General features: G+C 29.2%; 4 protein-coding genes across 6 annotated transcripts in view; 1 reads left to right on the top strand and 3 right to left on the bottom strand.

Annotated features, from left to right (window-relative positions):
- slgA (proline dehydrogenase slgA) overlaps positions 1–9,409 on the bottom strand; it is a 43,054-nt gene extending 33,645 nt beyond the window's left edge. The window contains exon 1 of the mRNA XM_031977976.2: positions 8,742–9,409. Coding sequence (XP_031833836.2) covers positions 8,742–9,047 — 306 coding nt within the window. The 5' untranslated portion in view covers positions 9,048–9,409. The remainder of the gene's footprint in view (positions 1–8,741) is intronic.
- A 1,249-nt stretch (positions 9,410–10,658) lies between these two features.
- On the top strand, positions 10,659–12,059 carry LOC116427558 (uncharacterized). Its single transcript, XM_031978046.2, has 3 exons — positions 10,659–11,344; positions 11,422–11,536; positions 11,706–12,059. The coding sequence occupies exons 1-3, from the start codon at positions 10,995–10,997 to the stop codon at positions 11,970–11,972; spliced, it is 732 nt and encodes a 243-aa protein (XP_031833906.1). The 5' UTR covers positions 10,659–10,994; the 3' UTR covers positions 11,973–12,059.
- A 108-nt stretch (positions 12,060–12,167) lies between these two features.
- Positions 12,168–16,627, bottom strand: LOC116427542 (bleomycin hydrolase). 3 transcript variants are annotated; one of them, XM_031978012.2, is made up of 5 exons: positions 16,338–16,627; positions 14,513–14,826; positions 13,602–14,429; positions 12,757–12,979; positions 12,170–12,588 (listed from the first exon to the last, which is right to left on the bottom strand). In XM_031978012.2, exons 1-4 carry the CDS (start codon positions 16,345–16,347, stop codon positions 12,764–12,766), a joined length of 1,368 nt encoding a protein of 455 aa, XP_031833872.1. In that variant the 5' UTR covers positions 16,348–16,627; the 3' UTR covers positions 12,170–12,588; positions 12,757–12,763. The 3 variants fall into 3 exon arrangements, with proteins under 3 accessions (XP_031833863.1, XP_031833879.1, XP_031833872.1); XM_031978003.2 differs by having other exon boundaries at positions 12,168–12,979; XM_031978019.2 differs by having other exon boundaries at positions 12,168–12,979; positions 14,513–14,823.
- Positions 16,628–16,999: 372 nt separating this feature from the next.
- POLDIP2 (DNA polymerase delta interacting protein 2) lies at positions 17,000–19,279 on the bottom strand. Its single transcript, XM_031978031.2, has 6 exons — positions 18,984–19,279; positions 18,531–18,686; positions 18,342–18,441; positions 17,756–18,097; positions 17,459–17,664; positions 17,000–17,376 (listed from the first exon to the last, which is right to left on the bottom strand). Exons 1-6 carry the CDS (start codon positions 19,076–19,078, stop codon positions 17,265–17,267), a joined length of 1,011 nt encoding a protein of 336 aa, XP_031833891.1. The 5' UTR covers positions 19,079–19,279; the 3' UTR covers positions 17,000–17,264.
- Between the last annotated feature and the right edge of the window lie 609 nt (positions 19,280–19,888).

Raw genomic sequence — 19,888 nt, 5'->3', positions numbered from 1 at the left:
TCCTATTATATTTCCGACTTCAGAACTGGTTCTTCGTCCTGTATGCTCCGAAGGACGTCGGTCGTTAATCCATGCAAGATATTCCTCGACTGGGGTCCATATTCGATAAAACTTCCGGTTCGAAGTTTTCCATACATTCCGACGTTGAGGTCTGTCCAAAATACTCGATTGTATTCCTGTCTCCGTTGTTGAAATCTTACTAGAGATTTTAAAGTGTTCGATATTCTCTTAACCCCTGCACAACCCTCTTCAGACAATATTTACATTAATATTTTGTGAATTAATATAAAGCAAATTCAATCAATAGAAAAGTTTAATACTAATTCAAGTTTAGTATACTAAAAGCGAGGGTATTAAATTATCTTTCAGATTTCCATGATAAAGGTAATAAACAATCAAGGTTCGCTTGCGGTTCACATTGGATCTGAATGCTACACGAGAGTCGAACTTTACGCTGTGAGAATCGATAACTACTGAACGCCACTGAATATCTGTTCATTGAGGGATTTAATTTTAAATTTAATTTCAATTTAAGTTCGGGGTTTAAATAATTTCATTTTAATTTTAACATTTATTTCTGTTTTCTGTGATGTTCTTGTGCGTGTCGGATGTCATTCATCATTTGGAAATTCAGTCAAATTTAAAATTTCTTTTCCTCCGAGATTGCTATTTTTTAATAGATGTAACAAGTATTAGATCGTGTCACAGTATAGAAGATTTTCTTGCAAAATACTGCATTCCCTCCTTAACGCCGCGTTTCAACAAACCTCTTAAGGTCCCATTTTTATTCTTAGTGATTGTGAATTAAGTTTAGTATATATGAAACTTTTATTGTTATTTCTTCTGATACATATCCGGCGAGACCTTACAAAGGGTTTGATCATACAATAAGATTTATTTATCATTTAAATTTAATTCTTAATTTCCGATTCTTAACATCTATTTACGCCATTATATTGATTTTAAATATTATATACTATTTGGTTAACTTTTTCCTTCTTTACAATTTTAGGTTAGCTATTATTATTAATTCGATTTCATACAGAACAGCCGTCAATAAAATTGTTAGAAATGAATTAAATTTCTCCTTTCTATACTGCACGCAATCTTTAAATAATGATTTCGTCAGAACTGTATTCGGGGATTAAGGAAACAATTCGACTACATATCGATAAGCGGTACATCATATATCAATATGCGATGAATTTCGTGATAATACGAAATAATTCTACATATAAATAGAATTTGAAATCTTGCAATCTCTTTTTCGATTGACGTAAACTTTCTTTTCGATACTCTCTGGTGTTAAAATACCAAACAAACAAATTTATTGAATTGTACAATGGTTTCACTGGCATGTATTCACATTGTTGACAATTCATAAATTATGTTTAAAAATTAATTTTTATGGTGAAATACTGAATGCCAAAGATTCTGTTGGAATGTATAAAATGCGAGAAGATTAATTTAAAAATCTTACTACATTAAATCTTAACTTTTCAGTTAACATTTTATTGAACAAATTTCATCGACGTTAGAGAGTTTCTGTATTAGGCTCATTAAGTAATGAACACGTTAATCTTTTAAGTCTAGAATTAGGATATTTTCATTTTTTATTGTTACTTCCATTCTAAACACGTTAACACCGATAAATGACACGTATTTACATTAAGTTCAAAGGCTATTTAAAATTTTCAGGTTATGAATGTATATAGTAGTACTCTAAACGAAATAAAACTTTAAAAAATGGTACTTTCAAGTATCTTCAGGGTATGAAGAATTAAAACGGCGTTTAAATGAAACACTATATATAGACCACAACGACTATCATTCCAGACGAACCAATTATCACCGCGCTTAACTGTTAGCTGATAGAATGCATGCCGGTTAGATAAAAATGGGTTAAATCGGTAATTGCTTGTTGTCTTTTAAATACTTATAATCCTGGGAATTTCGAAATATTCAACGGATGCAAGCGCTTATGGTATGATTAATTAGATCTGCCGAAAAGATGTGATCGTCAATCGCAAAGACTTCGTTGGGGTAATTTCGAATGAATCATCGAAACAAATAAGAACTTCCTAAGTGGTTTTTGTTACGCAATACCAAGCGAACAGACGAAACGATTAAACGAATTATGCGAGCTTCTCGAATGTACAACACCCCCGAATACTCCATTTTTCGTTCCAAAAAATTTCCAAATTTCGAAACAAAATAAAAAATTGATCATATTTTGTTCATTTTCTTTATACAAAAGATACACGTTTATTCAAAGACAATATTAAATATACGCAAATTTCCCCAGAGATAGAACCCAAAAATCTTGTAGAAATGTGTGTGTGCGTGCGTGCGTGCGTGCGCGCGTGTGTGTGTGTGTGTGTGTGTGTGTGTGTGTGTGAATCCGATGTTTTTTAAAAATAATTTTACCGTGCATTTACAAGGAAAATTATACATCTTTAAATACACGAAATATTCACCGTTACATTCAGCAACTTCGTTTCATATTTGGACCAAAAATAATTTTTATTTAATATTCTGAATATCGTAGAACACGAGTTATCCAGTTTTAATAATTTCAAACACATTTTCCCTTTGTAAAATTATCGTTCCTAGTATTTTCTCCTTCATGCTTGTGTGTGTTAGATTCTGAAGTTATATTTTGTACAAAAAGTTAGATCAATAATCTAATCCACTTTACAGGTTTTTACAAAAAAATTTGCACGGCGAAAGGGAAGCAATCCAGGAACGGCAGAATGGGGAAGTGGAAAATTTGCGAATGTCGTTTTATTCGTGAAAATTAACTGTATCGTCCAATACTCAGCGGAAAAAAAGGAATGGTTAAAGATTTCTGATTGCGAGGTGGTTAATAGCGACGTCACGCTGGGGATCGCGTCGCATTTGAAAAATCAATAATAATCGATATCAGCGGCTGTAGGGTTCACAGATTCGCGGTAGGAAGCGAATCACCAAGAACGTTCCCTTCTATTTGTGTACCCAGCAAAAACCGGGCTATAATTAGTGGGGAAGAAGAGAATTTTCGTTACATGAGCAACAATGTATCTATAATGACCAGATTGCGATAGAAATTCAAATTTTTAAGAACATAATTTCTTAAAAATCTATAAAAATTCGTAGTCTAATAATGACCGCGACATGATGATGCAAGTACATAGAAACAGATTACATTAGTTTACAAAAGTACCTAACCCTTAAATTAGCTATTTGCTGTAATTTAGATTGTCCAATGCCTTGGTTCAATTAGAACTCAATAATTCGGATTCTTAGATAGTAACTTGAAATATACACGATCGAATTTTATAAATATATTATAGAGAATTTCTTCTTGAGTCTACATTTATCGGGTCTGTTAGTTGCCAAATTAAATCAGATAATCGTAGTAGCACTGTATTTCGATTTTAATCTTTAAATGCTACAGTCGATTTGCTAGACAGCTCAAAATTTTTATTTATCTGATCGTTTAGAAACCCGTATCACATATCTTTTTTAAATATACTAATTAAACTGGAAAAATTTGACATAGACTATAATAAAAGAAACAAAAAAGAATGAAACAGAGAAAAGTTTACAATGGTCTGCTAAGAAAGTATCCATAGTCAAATTCATAGGAAAAAATTCGGTCCACATTTCTCGATTGATTACAAGAAACAACCATTTCTTGTGCAACGACCGTGATTGCGTTGCATGTTTATTGTAACAGTTTGCCAGTGACGATATTTAGAACAGAGCTTGAGCTTAATCCTGTCCTCGGACACGAACAAAAGCCGATATAAATTAAAATCGATATAATACGTAGCGAAGAATGGATTACCATGCCACAGACGCATCCGAACTGCCGTCCAATAAAGTGGTCGCAATAAAACACATCCAAATGTAAATCTAAATTTCAGTAAATCACATATTTATACACTATGTATCCCTGCTGTTTCCTCGCGATACAAACAGATATTTATTTGTAAAACAAAATATATTCATTTTCTCGTTTTCAGAAATAATTGGAACATTCATTGCGAACAATCAATATTTCCAAATTTTTCATAATTACTCTACTTTCGTAACTCTTATAAATAATATATGTACATAATATTGTTTTATTTACTAATGTACAAACATGGTTACAATTACATGTTAAGAGATATACCCGTTAAAAAATATTAATTTTATAATTTATTTTATACTACTTTGTACATTGTATCATATAAGATCTCTCAGAAGTACAAAATAAAATATCTACTGATTTATACATGCTTTTGTCGTATACGATTTTAGTATGGTAATACAAACAAACAAACAAAATATATATATATACACATATATATTTATATTTATATTTATATATAATACTATATATAAAATTTTATATAAAATTTCGTTACAAAATCATTTATATCTTTTTGCACACCAAAATCGTCATCATGTTTTTAGACAGAGTATATTTGTCGATGTAAAATGTATCATATTAATTTGAAAGCAGATGATACGGCCCTGACGACAAAACGCGTGACTATTATGTATTAGGCAACAAGCAAGGGACACGCCGCGACGCGTTGCTGAAAACAACACATTCAAACTTGTCTCAACCGTTCACGAACGCTACTAAAGTACAGAGTTATCCACTCAACTCGGGACCCACGTGCACGAGGAACAAAATGGCAACACTGCGACACGCACAGACACCGCCGCATCTACTGGTTTCGAGCTTCTAAAGTTGCGTCCTCACTGAAGTAACATGACTATACGAAAAACTTTTTGTTAATGTCCTACATACTTTAAAAAAATCGTCGCTTGTTGTCAAATGTTCCTCTACGTTTCTCCGTACTTCAGGTGCAACCAGTAAATATCGCTGGTTGCTGCCTGTTTCCATTCGCAGTGACAAAGATCAAAGAAAAACATGCGGCGACACGTGGAGACATAAACAAATGCTTTTCTAGCCACGTGCGCATTGTCAGCCGACTAGGAACGCATTGACTGCTTTTAAGGTCAACGCGACATATAATATTATGTACGTATATACATAATTCATTAATATGTACATAATTAATATTGAATAGTATATTAATTATATACATATAATATGTATATACTCCCTCAGATTATGTTACGTCAAGTATCTAAATCGGTGCCCACAGGCATTCTAGTGATTCATTCCCCTCATGAAAAGTTACCCTCTCCATACCTACTTTCACCTATTTGTATTGAACCCTACATAGAACTGCTCACATACACAGGTTAGGGCAGTTCCTTGAGTAGAGATAGTGGGGAAATGCTGTTTTCGAGTTACTAGCATGAGAGGAGTAAGTTAGTCATCTTTATGTCATGTTAATGTGCACAAAATGTTTCTATAAATTAGTGTTTTTTTAACAAGTTTTGGAACACGCGAAAGCCAATAAGGAGTTTGTCGTTGTTGTTTCAGTGAAACCGCAGCTTAAGACTCGTTGAAACCTCGAACAAGGCAGGGCACTGCACACCATATGACATTTTTGTAATACTGAGCTAATCTACATTATTATTCGATAGATAGAGATTAGGGGATAGGGATTAAACACGAATTGGTTAAGGGAATTTTTGATTGATTTGATGAAATAATTTAATCAAATGTTTACAAATTATTTTTGCATTTAGCAAAAAATCGATTCTTAAGGTCAATTTTCAAAATTTATAAGCGATTTTACTTATTCTTTAAGTCAGTTTTTTTCTTTATGTTATCCCCTTGAAATGGGAACATAATAAACAATGGATAACTGTTTTACCATTTGATTCTTTAATTATAGAAATAATGATATAAATAGATCGTTAATCAGAATTTCTTTTTTACAGAAAAGAAACTACGTTTGAGAATTTTTGCTCCAAATTCTCAATGTATTGAATACAAATCACACGCCTTTTCTCCAAAATGGTGGGAGCTAATCCAACCACCCATTTCGTTAACGCAGGCGCACTGAAGATCTCGAGTTTGCTCGGTCAAACTATAGCAAAGGTCAGTTGTCTATGACTCCGTGGCAATGGAGGCAGAGTAGGGCAGGCCAGATTTATTTATAAGTAAACTTTTGGACAGTGCGGATTTATGCCGTGCTAAACCGAAAACTGAAAAACTCAGGCGATCAGTTCGTACCTCACTGTTGTACGCTATTCACTCAGTGAACCGCATACTACCGTGTAGGTAATTAAACGTTGCAGCACTATACTTAAAATCATATTTATCAGAAAACCTGTAGCAATTGATTTACAATTCTCCCATAAAAATGTCATGAAGAAAGCAAAGAACATCTTTATCAATATGAACGATAACTGTTATTCATACTTAATGAACTTAAAACATGGCCGAAGTAAAGGATTTAATTCTCATTTCAATAGATACCACGAGAGACCTACTCTGCAATCCAAAACAGGAAATTGTAATTATTTTTATTAGTAATAGTATTATTACAATATTTTTGGTGGAATTTTTTATGGAAACGTGATATTATACGATTTACAATATTATATAAATAATTATAATACCTAAAAGGATAGATAGGAAACAGGTTAATACGACAAAATGCTTGATTTGAAAGAATTGTGGGCAAAGTTAAATTTCAATAGAAAAATTTGTGTGCTTTCATAATTCGACGGGCTAGATATTATCAAAATGTCACTATCATTAAAAGATTTATACCATTTCCCTTATATATACACTTGAAAAAGTATTTTCAAAATTTACACTTCTATTTTATAATTTTGAAAATAAATTGTTAATTATACATATGTTTAAGTAGTTTTTAAAAATGTACAAATGCAAGATTAATATATAATATATTACAAGTAACATTCAGTTGCTCTTGTAATATTTTCAAAATTACAGACAAAAACGATATTTAGATTTTAGATAAAAGTGATCAATACAAAAAATTATGTTGCGTGCATTATTCAATTTGCTTAATATCTGATAGTAAATAGAAAATATAATAACTTTTTATTTAGAATTAATTAATATAATTACATCAATAAGGTCACAGTTTCTATTATACTAATATTGTAAATTTTTTTTACAAATATCAAAATTACATATGATTTTATGGAATAATAATAGCATCAACAAAATTAGTTTACATTTGTTGTTACTAAACTATATTACATTATATTATCACAAAAAGTTGTGGACTAATAATGTAAACTTCATTACAAAAAATTATACATTTTTCATTATTTTAAATATCTGTAAAATTAATTAGTGAAATTTGAATGAAAATAACGTAGTACGAGAAACATAATCGAGAACATTAACGTTGTTCTCGACAAATCAGAGATTTTTATATTTCCCAGATCGTTCCTGGTGTGTTACGTAATTGGTTGTTGGCCAAAGTTTCTCATAAAATTGCTAGATCGATTCGGTGTATTAAGCATTACTAAAATCAATAACGCGGCATGCTACGTCGTCGTGTCATACATACCACGAACCGCGTACAAATCTCGATGCTCTTAATAAAAAGTTACTGTGTTTTGCCTTTGGTTAATTGCGAAATATATTTAATTTAGAAAAATCAACCAGTCGAATCGTTCATCTCGTATCTACAATTTTTCAACGAGATGATACGATATATTACTGATATTGACTCAAATAAATATTCAATTTTTAAAGATTAATTTATAATGATTAAAATAAAATTCAGCAAATAATCTTATAAAATTTAAGCAAAATAATCAAAATGTATTATAATAAATATTAAATTACGCTAACTTTCAAGCATTCATGTTTATTAAAAATACATAAAATTTGCAATTTCTTAACTATTTAGCAGACCACACAGGAAAATATTACCTCTAGTAAAACAGAACGTAATACAGCACAAATATTATCAATGTAATCCTAACGACAGCTTTATTACTTTTAAACTTACGTTTCTACTAGAGGATTTGTCAGTGTACTATGTATCATACACTTCAGTTAAACTATCGGTAGGGCGACAATTTCACGAATTACAGTTAATCATGAGTTTAGTCCGTCAGTATGAAAGATTCCAAGTTGACTTTCAAATCGTTTCAAGAGTATAATTGATGTTATAGAATTGATTTCTGTTTATCGTGAAACCATCGACTTACTCTCGTACGGAGCGAGGTGTATTGTGCATTGAAACAGTTGAAATGTTCTTGAGAATTTCAAATCTAACCAATAATTGATAAACTCATGAAAATTAGGATAGCAAGCAACTCATGAAACCAAACACTGAGAAAATTCTGAAAACCATACTGTTCATTTTATCTTACTCGTCGCAAATTTGAAGTAACATTTAAAAACGGCATTTCATGTCAAAGATGGTGAACATATCTTCAATTGTATTATCACATGTATCTGTTTAACCTAGCTTGGTTAACCATAAAAATTGTCAGAAATGTAAAAAGATTATTTCATACAAAGTGTATAGTATCTCATATTTTATACAATATTTGAAATATCTTTGCTCTATGATTACTTTGCTGAAATCTTAAGGAAGACAACATTTCAAAAACCAATGTCATCGTATATAACTAGCAACGAAATATGAATACGTTCAATCCTAGATAATATATTTCGATTTTGTCTTTGAAGTACATTATGGGAAAGGTAAAGAAAACGCTTTGCAGAACTTCGTATGAGTGCATACCATATACGTAATTCGTTTCTGACAAATATATCGTACAGAATCGACGCCGAACGTGTTCATACAGGCAGGACAAATACAGTTACAGAGTGACAAGGAACTTACCTTCATATTGTGCTCGGCGATGTATTCGATCGAACATAATTGATAAACAACGTAAGCACGGACAAGCTCTTTGGTGGTTTTACTTTTAAAAGCCGCTACGGGATCGTTAAACCTCAAATCCAAGGGGTCGACCTGTCGTGGAGCCGGCTTCACGTCAGCAGCAGCGCCGGTGTATTCACGTTCGTGCACCTGCACCAACTGCACCGATGGTTTCGTTACGTTCTCGAGAAACCCGACAGGAAGTGGCACACACTTCCTTAACTTTTTACCGGCACTGCAACGCGGCACCGTTCTCAAAAACGCCATACCTTGCCGTCGCGTGTCTAATGTAAGAAATGTCAGCTCTAAACAGGACGCTCTATTTAAAAAAAATATACAACAATCCGTTCAACGTAAGGACTCCCCTTTCAGATATTAGTTGAGAAAGAAACGAACGAAAACGCTCCGATATTGTACTGTGTAACGTAGAATGGATAAGGCTATTTTTTCAGTGACAAACGGGGTAAGTCCAACCTGCCACGATCGAGTCGGGGACCCCAATACCAATAGAGGTATCTCGTCAAAGCTTAGGCCGAATCGCAAGGTGGGGTACTCGTAGACGTCCAGCGACGTACGAGTCAACCGCTTGTCTCGTCGCAATACTCCCTGTAACGTGAAATCTATTTGAAAGATTGGTTAAAAACCATGTTTAAAAACCATATAAATTTTTCCTGATAATCCCTTTTTCATTTTGTTATAAATATTACGCGGCAAACAGAATTTCAATTGTCATACGTTGCCCCAATTACTATACCGCAACAATAGGTAGCGAAGTTCTGATTGGTCCATTGGAGAGGTGTGTTCAGATTGACGAACGTGACTGGTCGGTTAAATTTTGGGAAATGCCAATATCTGCGCCGTTGTGTACCGCGCACAGTGGCGCAAAACACATTCTACATTGCCCCGAACCAAATCGTTTAATTTCAATTAATTTGCAATATCCTAAGTTCCAAAACCAATATATACATTCTGTGAAAATAACAGTTATTTATTTATATTACATTTAATTTTGATACATCTAAAAGTAAAAAATATGATTATTAATATTATTAATGAAATTTTTACTATCTTGCTAATATGATATTATTTTGCAAATATCAAGTCAATAAATAGTTTTACATAGTAAGAAAATTTAATTATTTATAAACGATGTTTAATTAATTCTCAATTATCTGCATTGTGTACGTTTAAGTATGATATTATATATTTTAATCATTACCATTTGTCATTTATTCTATATATAATTAATTTTATAATTTACGCATATTTTTTATTTGTATCATTAAGTACATAAATTATTGTTCACTTTTGAGCCCATTATACACTTTTTACCGTATCAAAAAAAAATATCTCCAAATACTGTTTGATAATCGTAATTTGTAAAATTCGGAATTCAGTTATTAAAATATTCATTTTCAATTTCAATTTTATATATATATATATATATAATTATGGACATTTTTATTGAAATCATTTATTAATCATAAAATTATATTTTACTGACAAAATTATATTCGATGTTACTCAATATAATGCATTTCAAAGTTACGAATTATAAACAATTCTGATTTTAAAAAATATAAGCATTCAATATACTATACAGGATACATGTATATATACTATAAAGTGTAGCTGTGATAATTATGTATTTATAAGCAATATAAAATAATTGTTAGAAGCAAATTTTAAATAGATAAAGGTTTTTATGTATTTTAAACGTTATTCATTACCTAGTATAAACAAATGTTTCCTCAAATCGTTAAGTGTAAAATTGAGTTGAAAATAAATTAATATAAAAAGTTGTATATTTCTATGGTGAAAAACAATATAATTATAATTAAAATATTTTGCAAAGTTATTAATATCCTTGTCATCCCTACCAGTGTTCACTTCTTTACTAGACATATATATAATTGATTTTCTAACCTCAAATTGTATACTAAGTAGTTACGTTACAAAGACGTTTATGAATGTGTCAGAAATGTTAAAACTTGAATGTTTCTGGTGGCTTAATTCTTTTATGCAATATATGTTGCCTTTATTTATACTGACATAAAGTATTTTAATGTAATTTATCAAAAAAGTAGCAAAACAATATTTGAGATAAACAATTTTAATCTTTCATTTATATTGTTATACTTTAATGAGTTTATTTGTTACGAAACAATATTATTATGCATATAAAAAGGTGTTTACTTTTTCAAATTAGAAGAAATGGATTATTCAATAAAGTTGATTATACATAAAGGAAGCACAATTTTTGACAGTGTTATTATTACATCTTATTCCACAACAAGATATGAACAAAAAATAAAAGATAACAGAAATAAAGATGAAATAAATAGTAACATAAAAATAAATACTATTTCTTTAAACAAAAGAGGATATAATGCTTATCTTGTGTCAGCTTATGTTATGGCATTAATAAATTCACAAACATATCATAGAGCTGCATTTAAAAAATTGCAAACATGGTTAATACACAGAATTCCAGGTGAAATAAATTCAAGGATAATTTTAATGAAACTATGTACACCAAAGAAACAATTTTTAGATTACAAATGGTAAAGAAAATTTTAATGTAACATTATGTTAATGTTACAAAAGTGACATACAGTTAATTGTAAGTTTTTTATTTTAGGAATGATAGGATAACACAAATGGTATTAGAGAGAAGAGAAGTGGATCATGCCATGTCTTGGTTATCTACTTTAGGTGGAGCATTTTCTGCTTTAGGAGAAGAATTTCAACACTGTGTAAGTTATCTGTTAAATTAAATATAGATAAAATGGGTGTATACATTGAATTTATTCTTAAATGAAATAATTATTTATTTTATCATCTTACATATACCTAAATAACAATGATTTAATAATGTATTACAAATATATTAAAAAATAATATAATATATATATTTTTACACAGGCTGAAATAGCAGGAAAAATTTCAGTAAAGCAGTTGGAATTAGCAATGCGTCTTGGAGATCCCCATTTGGTTGCACGTTGTAAATTATATGCCGCATTAAGTTTAATCCAACAAGGCCAATTAAGAATACCAAAAATAATAGTAAGAAATATTTATAAATTTTCAATTAATCAGAATGATGTTCGCTTGCAAAACATGTGTCATGGTATATGGGCTAAATTAAAATATTGTTACAAAACAAAAAAAGAATGGTATAGACTATATTAGTATTAGATCTATACATTATCTTAACATTCAGAATTAAGTGTATAAAACTTTATATTTATGTTTAAAAATAAATAGTGTAAAATATTCTTTTTGAAGGTGTATTTTTATTAAAAAAGAATGTTATTAAAAAATTAACACCAATTATGAAATAAAAATAAGCATAAAATTTTTTTAATTTGCAAATATTTTTTATTGGTTTTCATACAATTATTATGTTCTTACAATTTATAACTATGTAAATTGCGAACACACACAAATTTAAATGCTTATTCCTATACTTTGTAAAACATTTATTTGTGTATATTTAAAAAAATCTAATATAATAATTTAATATTATATTTTTTGGTTTTTCATTATACTTAAGATATATAAGATTATATGTTCCAAAAATTGAAGGTAACTTGAATATAATTTATATTAAATATAAATTTTTAATAGAAAACAAATGTAAGGCAACACAATTATTGTTAATAATAAATGAAATATTTTTAAATAATAAATTAAAAATTAAAACATGTATGTCAAACCCTAAATTTTAGGAACTATTTTAAATATTGTTAATTCTTTTCCAGTTCCAGCAGAATACATTACATTAATTATATCCCACATGGATGATCTACAATTATTTTTGAATTATTATTAATTAATTAGGAAAATGTCAAACTATTAATTTGTTGTACTTTGTTATATGAATCTGCTTAAAACTTTATTTTATATTCGATCTTAAATGTTTTATACATTCTTTTAATAACTAAGAAATTTCATCTTTAAATGTTAAGCTTACATTGCTATCAGTGAGCAAGAGTACCCATAGGATCCCATGCAGGTAAAATAATAGGTTCCTGTTTAAATACATCCAGAATATCTGCAGGTACTAATTTTTTATCAATAACTACTTCAAAAACATATTCATGAAACCATTCGGCCGTTAATAACTGATATCCTTTCTGTCCTTGATCATCTCCCCATGAATTTTCTACTCGAAACTTCTTAATTTTGTTATCATTCTGAAAGGGAAAACAAGGTTGTATTTATCGTGTATCAATAAGTTTTTTACAATTTAAAATAAATGTTAAAATATATTTTAAAGTAATTTCTTAAATAGACTGCCCACATATTAGAAAGGATATTGAACCTAGAAGTAAATAATATTTTCTATATGTTTGTAAAAAGTTTATGTCACAATAAATTAATCTGATACATAATATAGTATTATATTGAAAAATGATTGTATTAGGTTAGAAAATGACCTCAAATTTCATAATTTTAGTAAACAGTATAAGTCATCTAGTATTGACAACCAAAAAATACTAAAAATACTTGTGTACTTCTAGCTTACACATAAAAATGAGATATCAGATTCACCAAGTAGATAAATGTATTTTTGTAATCTTGCTGCTATAAATAATAATGAACACACAGAACAGTTCATATTTTTTAGGTAACTGATAAATTTTTAAATTTTAATGCTGTTTTTTAAAATATGCATTGTACGTGGTTAATAAATTAAGAAAATGGTATTATTTAATTTATTGCAAGCAGTGTTTTTTATGGATATATAGAAATTATTACATGCAATTACATTCAGTGGTGCTTTCAAGAAATTAACACGATGTTCCATTAACTTACATCAATTGAAACGGCAGTAAATGCCATTGCATGAACCATCATAGAATCTCCATAAAGCAATCTATCTGCTTTTGTAAGGTTGACTTCTATATCTGTTCCAAACATTAATTCAAAATCATATGCTTTTATGTCGTCAATACCCTGCTTGCCTATTATTCGTTTGTTTACATCACATCCAAACCATACAGGTTCATTTTGTTTTATACTTTCTGCAGATAATTCCATTAACAATGCAGGTGGTTGGTTATTATATAATGTTGGTTTTCCACCTACTACATTTCCCAAATAGTCTATTGTATAAAGTTTTCTATACGGATTAGATGGTCTTGGATCTGTTACTAAACATACTTTGTCATTAACATTATAACATGGTTTTACATATTTTTCATAAAATTCCACTGGTGTAATTGGACCAATACAATTATAATTTTTCGATTTATTATAATATTCCCAAGTAATCGTTTCTGATGGAATGCCCAAACAGATTCCAATTATTCGATAAATTACGACCATCTGTTCTAGAATCTGATCTTCTAGTTCTTTGTCCGATGAACCATTAAATACCATGTCTCTTAATATTTTACAGTATTCTCTTAATTTACCTTTTAAGATAGTATTCATATAAGAACTAGATTCAGAACTGTATGATTCAGGGAAGCAAACTTTAGGGACAAGACCGTAACGATTTATAAGATTAACAATCATTTCCCATTGTCCTCCATCGGATACAGGATCACGTAATAAAAATGACATCAAGCGACCTTCTACTGTTTCACCTCGCTTAGCACTTTTTACAATATTATGAAGAAAGTAATTACACCGCTCAACCTATAAAATAATTAATATACTTACATATAAATATTACATACTTTTACTTCTTATGTAAAGTATAAGTTATGTATAACATTGACCTTATCCCAGAAAAATAGATATGCTTGACTAAATTCAAATTCATCCAGATTATATTGCTTCATAAATGCAGGTCGTATGACATTTAATATTGAAAATAACCAACATCGTCCTGTACGTTTCTGATTTGTCACAGGTTTCCCTTCTGTTTCAATCTTGTGAGTGAAGACGTGCTGTGTTTCCTCTAAAACTTTTCTTGAAATACAAGCCTCTATGGGATGTGTTTTCGTACATATGTTTTGTGCTAAAATATTGCGATTATCTTCATAAAATTTTGCACGTAATTGGCTTACTATTTCTGGCGTAAGAGCACCTGCTGATTATAAAAGATATAATGAAATATTTATAATTTAAACTGACTAAAATTACATAACATTTAAATTACTCCTATTTAAAGTTAATAAGTAATCCGGTGTTACTATATTATTAGCATTCTATTGAAAACTTCATGAACTAAAATCAAAATTAAGAAAGAAAATAAAAACTATACTAAACTATAATGCAGTAACGCTTATTTAATATATTCATAAAAATCAGTGTTCCTCGTAAAGTTTTAAAATTTTATGAATTTTTTTTATAACAAAGTATACATATGAAGATGAAGCAAATATTTATTATATTTTACCTACATAGTAGTAAGTAAATAATTTAGTAACAATTAAAGCTAATTTAACTCTTTCGCCTACAATTTCTTTCATAACTATGTTCACTAGGATAACTTTGTCATTAATAATTTACCAAAAAGCAATGAAAAATTCCTCACTCATTAAATGTTTACTTCAGAACATAATTAATAATGGAAAAATAATATTTAATTTGAACTCACAATAATTGAGTGACATTTAATTTTTGTAATTTCCATTTGAGAACTTTCTCTGGAGTCTGACTTGATATTATATGACAAGGGGTTAATATAATTTCAAGTTATTATGTAGATATATTTTATATTTGTATATAAATAAGTATCTCATCCTCTATGTATCTGCTATACTTTCACAATACCCTGTAAGTTTTTATTATATCCCCACATGAAGGAATAGCTTCATTTATGTAAATTTTTTAGGCTCATTTATCTTAAAGCTATTTTTTTAATAAGTAAAGAAGGAGAATTGAACTGAATGGATTATTTTCATGAACTTGAATCCGTATAAAAGTAACCATAGGCAGAAGTGCCTCTTATTTAAAATTATAATTCAAATTATAATATGCAAATCAAATTTATAACATATTTTGTATAAGTTATTCATAGTATGATTTTGAAACATACAAGAAATATATGTACCTCACATAAACATAAAATACAAGAGGATAATATTAAAATCTACCATATTTATTAAATTAACAGTAGAATGTCACGTTAAGTTCCAGTTATGCTAACATATGTAATGTACATTATCAAATAATAGGAATTTGCATTCAAAATAATACATTTTATATCAAATTTAACGTTAGATATTTATTACTAGTAATATGTTTTTAATTTTATAAAATTACAGAAAATTTTACGGATTTGTATTTGTACGTTAAGTAAATAATTGGATAACCATAATTAATTGTGACTTTAGAAATAAAAAAATATTTCTATAAAAATAATTTATGAGAACGAGGAGTGGCTGAACAAAACGCTTGATAGGGTTTCATTTTTATTGAAATGTTAAAAAATCAAGTTTTCATGTATGTATGTATGTATGTATATATATATATATATATATACATATTATATACATATATATATATATGTCCATACGTACATTATGGTATACAAATATTATATAAAAAACAATCACGAAAACTAAAAATATAAACGCAAATAAAAGCATAACTCACAGGCAACCATCGTGTTGAACAAATTCTTCTCGCTTCAACTGTAATGGATTCAATGACGGTTTCTACCAACTATCGTGCGAAAGCATACCACTTTTTTGCGTAGAAGTCGTTCAATAGACAAGATAGGATGATAGGTCTATTTACATCACATATGAGTTCACGAGTTTCTTGGAAGATATTTAAACATTATTCATGTGCAGATTATAGTCCAATTCAAGTAATTCAAAAGTTATTCTGTAAACCAACCAAAAAGCAAATAGCGGTATTAATGCTTGTGTGTAAATGAATGGGTCTTCTATGAGTATATAAAATATAAAGTATACAACTTTTTTTAATTAAAACGCACAATAAAATAATATTACTTGTGTTTAAAATAAGAGTGATATAATGAAAATTGTACAAAATTCAACAATTTTAATGAAATAAATTTGTAATGAGTAAAAAATATATTTGTGCTGTTATTATTTTCATGTATAATAAGTTCACAGCTCATAAAACCATAATTTTTGAAATTTCAGTATTATGTTAAATAATTGGAAATATTAAAACATTTTTTTAGTAAATATATTTTATTAACATGTTATTAGTTTAATATTCACAATTAAGAGAAAATTATCTCTTTCATTAATACTATAATTCTAACTATAAGAATGACTCATACATCTTATACATCTATATTTTATTTGAGTGCATATAATCAAGTTTTTATGAAATACATATTTATCAGAAAGATAGCTTTCCACAAGTTTAAGTGTAACATGAGACTTACACAACATAACTTCTATTTATAATACTTCTAATTAAATATTGCTGCCAATATCATAAATATTATTACTTAAATAAATTTAGGTTTAATTATCGATGAATGTTTCATGAATCAAAAGAATTTAATTGCGAACATTTTCCACTTAATGCTAAGAAATTTAATTATGAACTTATATTTGGTGAAAGTGGGTCTTCTGCTTTGGATTCTAAAGAGAAAGGTGGAATTCTACAATCAAATGCATATCCATCTTCCCTCTCCATTCTGAATGTTCCCCTACAAGAAAATAGCAATTTTATACTGATTTTAACATCTTTCAATTAAATATAAATATATTAAGTAATAGGAAAGTACATACCACATATGTCCACTTGCAGCTTGTAAACTTACGTGACTACTGTATTGAAAAGCAGGTAAGACTTTTGATAAAATAGGTTCTTGCCCAACTACACCTCTTCCTCTAACAGTTTCCAATGTTCCAGAAAGACTAAATATTCTCCAATGTCTTTCGCGTAACTGTACACTCAGATCACCCAAATTCTCCAAACGAATGCAATATCGCCACTACATAAATTTTGTTACTAATGTAAAAACTTTACATAAACTTAAACATAGCTTTATTTATACCTGACGTATTGCCTGCCATAATACATACCCAATGTACTGTTGCATTTTGACTTCCTCTACAACCCATATAAAATGGTATGACAGTAACACGAATATTTTCTGTAGTTTCTTTATGTACATCTGATAATTCCAACCAAGGATGATTCTTTTTTTGCCATGCCTTAAGAGTATCTTGTGCAACGAAACATGGATCTTGATCTGGTTTATACATTAGAAATTTATCAAAAAGTTCATGTTGCAATGCAGTCTCTTCGTTTGTTGTATAAGGTAAAACATCTTCATGAGCAACATAATCTAACCCTGGTATCGCATATAAGCTGCGACTACTTTCCTGGTTCCCCAAAAATGTTACAGCTTCTGTTTGAGCACGCTATATACGCATAAACAAGATTTACATAATATTAATGTTTGCATTTGTGATTAATCACCAATAATTTGAAGCAAATTATATTAAAATAATTTAAAATGTATGGTCACTAAATCACATAAGAATCAGATTATACAATCATCCTAAATCACTCTTTTTTTGAGCCATTCAATGAACAATTTTGAATGGCTAATTATTTCAATATTTTTAAAGTTGATAAATAATAATACAAATATGTTACACTTACTATGTAAGGACAATCTCTCTGGTCAATTAATACCTGGTAAAATGTATGAGTTCTACCTTTTATTTCTCTTTCCACGCTATTAAAATTATCATTTGTATTTCTGCAATCATTAATAGCTGTAATTAGTATTATATTGTTTATAATAATAAATTATTTTGATTTTTATGTGAATTGATATGTTGCACTTACTCGTCTCTTTTGTTCGGAATATCTCTGTCATAAACTCTTGCTGCCCATGGAAATAATATTACTCCACGATAACCAAATACTCTATGCAAAATTAGTTGGCCAGTTTCATATTTTCCTTGTAATTTTGGTGTTTCCAACTTTCCTACTTCAGCCAATCTAAAATGTAAACATGTTTTATGAAATTATAAATCCATCATTAACAGAATATGTAATAGTTTGAGAATAACAAACTAAAATTGTTATACACAAATATTAATTACAATAGAACCAAAATATAGATAAAAACCATTAAAGAAAGACATTAATTATACTTACATCTAGAAATAACATATTTGATAATTTAAGCTATTGTGATTTTCGAGCATATTTCATGAAATAACCGTAAAGCGTATTTTATATTTTTACTATAACTATTATATTAGTAATATTTGATTTAAATGAAATTTACATCACCTGATATGTCTTACTTGATATAAATAAGATTTTTTCGGTACTTTAAGAAGGTAACATTTCAATTTGCAAGTAATTAAATTTCGCGAAAGTTCCATACTTTTTGATTATTGTAATAGAATATGCAGTCTAATTTGAATGGCACAAAATCGAAAATATATTGACATTTCTCAAACTTGTTACTGATTACGTTATAATATGCACGTTATATACTGTTTATATGCGTATTTAATATAAAGGGAGATTTTCATGATAAAAATAATACGGGTGGTATACACATAAGCATTAACAGTACAGACGAAATATAGCAGAGGCGCTAACTTATTCTCCTCATTCTAGTACCACAAACATCATGCCTAAATCAGTATCCGTGGGCACTCTAGTGACACTCCCCTCACGAGAAGTTACCCTCTCCATACTACTTTTACTTGTAATTGAACCCTACACAGTCTCAAGTAGCTCCTTGAATAGAGGTAGTGGGGGAACGCTGATTCGGGTTACTAGCATGAGGGGAGTAAGTTAGACACTTCTGCTAAGTAACTGTATTATTTTACTGTTTAATTCAATGAATAACGAATTTTTTATATCGACAACACTGTATTGATTGTCATTAAAAATTTTAATATTTTTAATTCTCATTCCTATTACTTATAGCGTTGTCTAAAATGATAAGGGGTACTAGTATTCCCGAGAGCGTGTGACAAAATTTTACATTGCATGTTATGTCTATCCTATGTCTCGTCTGTGGTATAAGCATAGGAAGTATAAGAACAGACTGTCAAGCTACTTTACCGACCAAGAAATCTAAGAGAGATTATAGTGTCCTCTTCTGGTGGACAACAGTCTGTTGACTGTAGTGATCGATGAATTATCAATCTGTTAGATTTGTCGATAATTAGAGAGAAGCA

Source organism: Nomia melanderi, chromosome 6, assembly GCF_051020985.1.
Source record: "Nomia melanderi isolate GNS246 chromosome 6, iyNomMela1, whole genome shotgun sequence".
In the NCBI taxonomy this organism is placed as follows: Eukaryota; Metazoa; Arthropoda; class Insecta; order Hymenoptera; family Halictidae; genus Nomia; species Nomia melanderi.
Note: the sequence above shows the minus strand (reverse complement) of the source record. Positions and strands in the feature narration are given on the sequence as shown.

Coding starts and splice junctions, on each gene's coding strand:
- LOC116427558 (XM_031978046.2), top strand. CDS start 10,995: ATGGATTATTCAATAAAGTTGATTATACATAAAGGAAGCACAATTTTT. Junction 11,345..11,421: donor CAATTTTTAGATTACAAATG/GTAAAGAAAATT, acceptor TTTTTATTTTAG/GAATGATAGGATAACACAAA. Junction 11,537..11,705: donor GAGAAGAATTTCAACACTGT/GTAAGTTATCTG, acceptor ATTTTTACACAG/GCTGAAATAGCAGGAAAAAT.
- LOC116427542 (XM_031978003.2), bottom strand. Junction 14,430..14,512: donor ATCTATTTTTCTGGGATAAG/GTCAATGTTATA, acceptor ATTATTTTATAG/GTTGAGCGGTGTAATTACTT. Junction 12,980..13,601: donor TTACTGCCGTTTCAATTGAT/GTAAGTTAATGG, acceptor TTTCCCTTTCAG/AATGATAACAAAATTAAGAA.
- POLDIP2 (XM_031978031.2), bottom strand. CDS start 19,078: ATGGAACTTTCGCGAAATTTAATTACTTGCAAATTGAAATGTTACCTT. Junction 18,098..18,341: donor AGAGAGATTGTCCTTACATA/GTAAGTGTAACA, acceptor ATGCGTATATAG/CGTGCTCAAACAGAAGCTGT. Junction 17,377..17,458: donor GCTGCAAGTGGACATATGTG/GTATGTACTTTC, acceptor ATTTTCTTGTAG/GGGAACATTCAGAATGGAGA.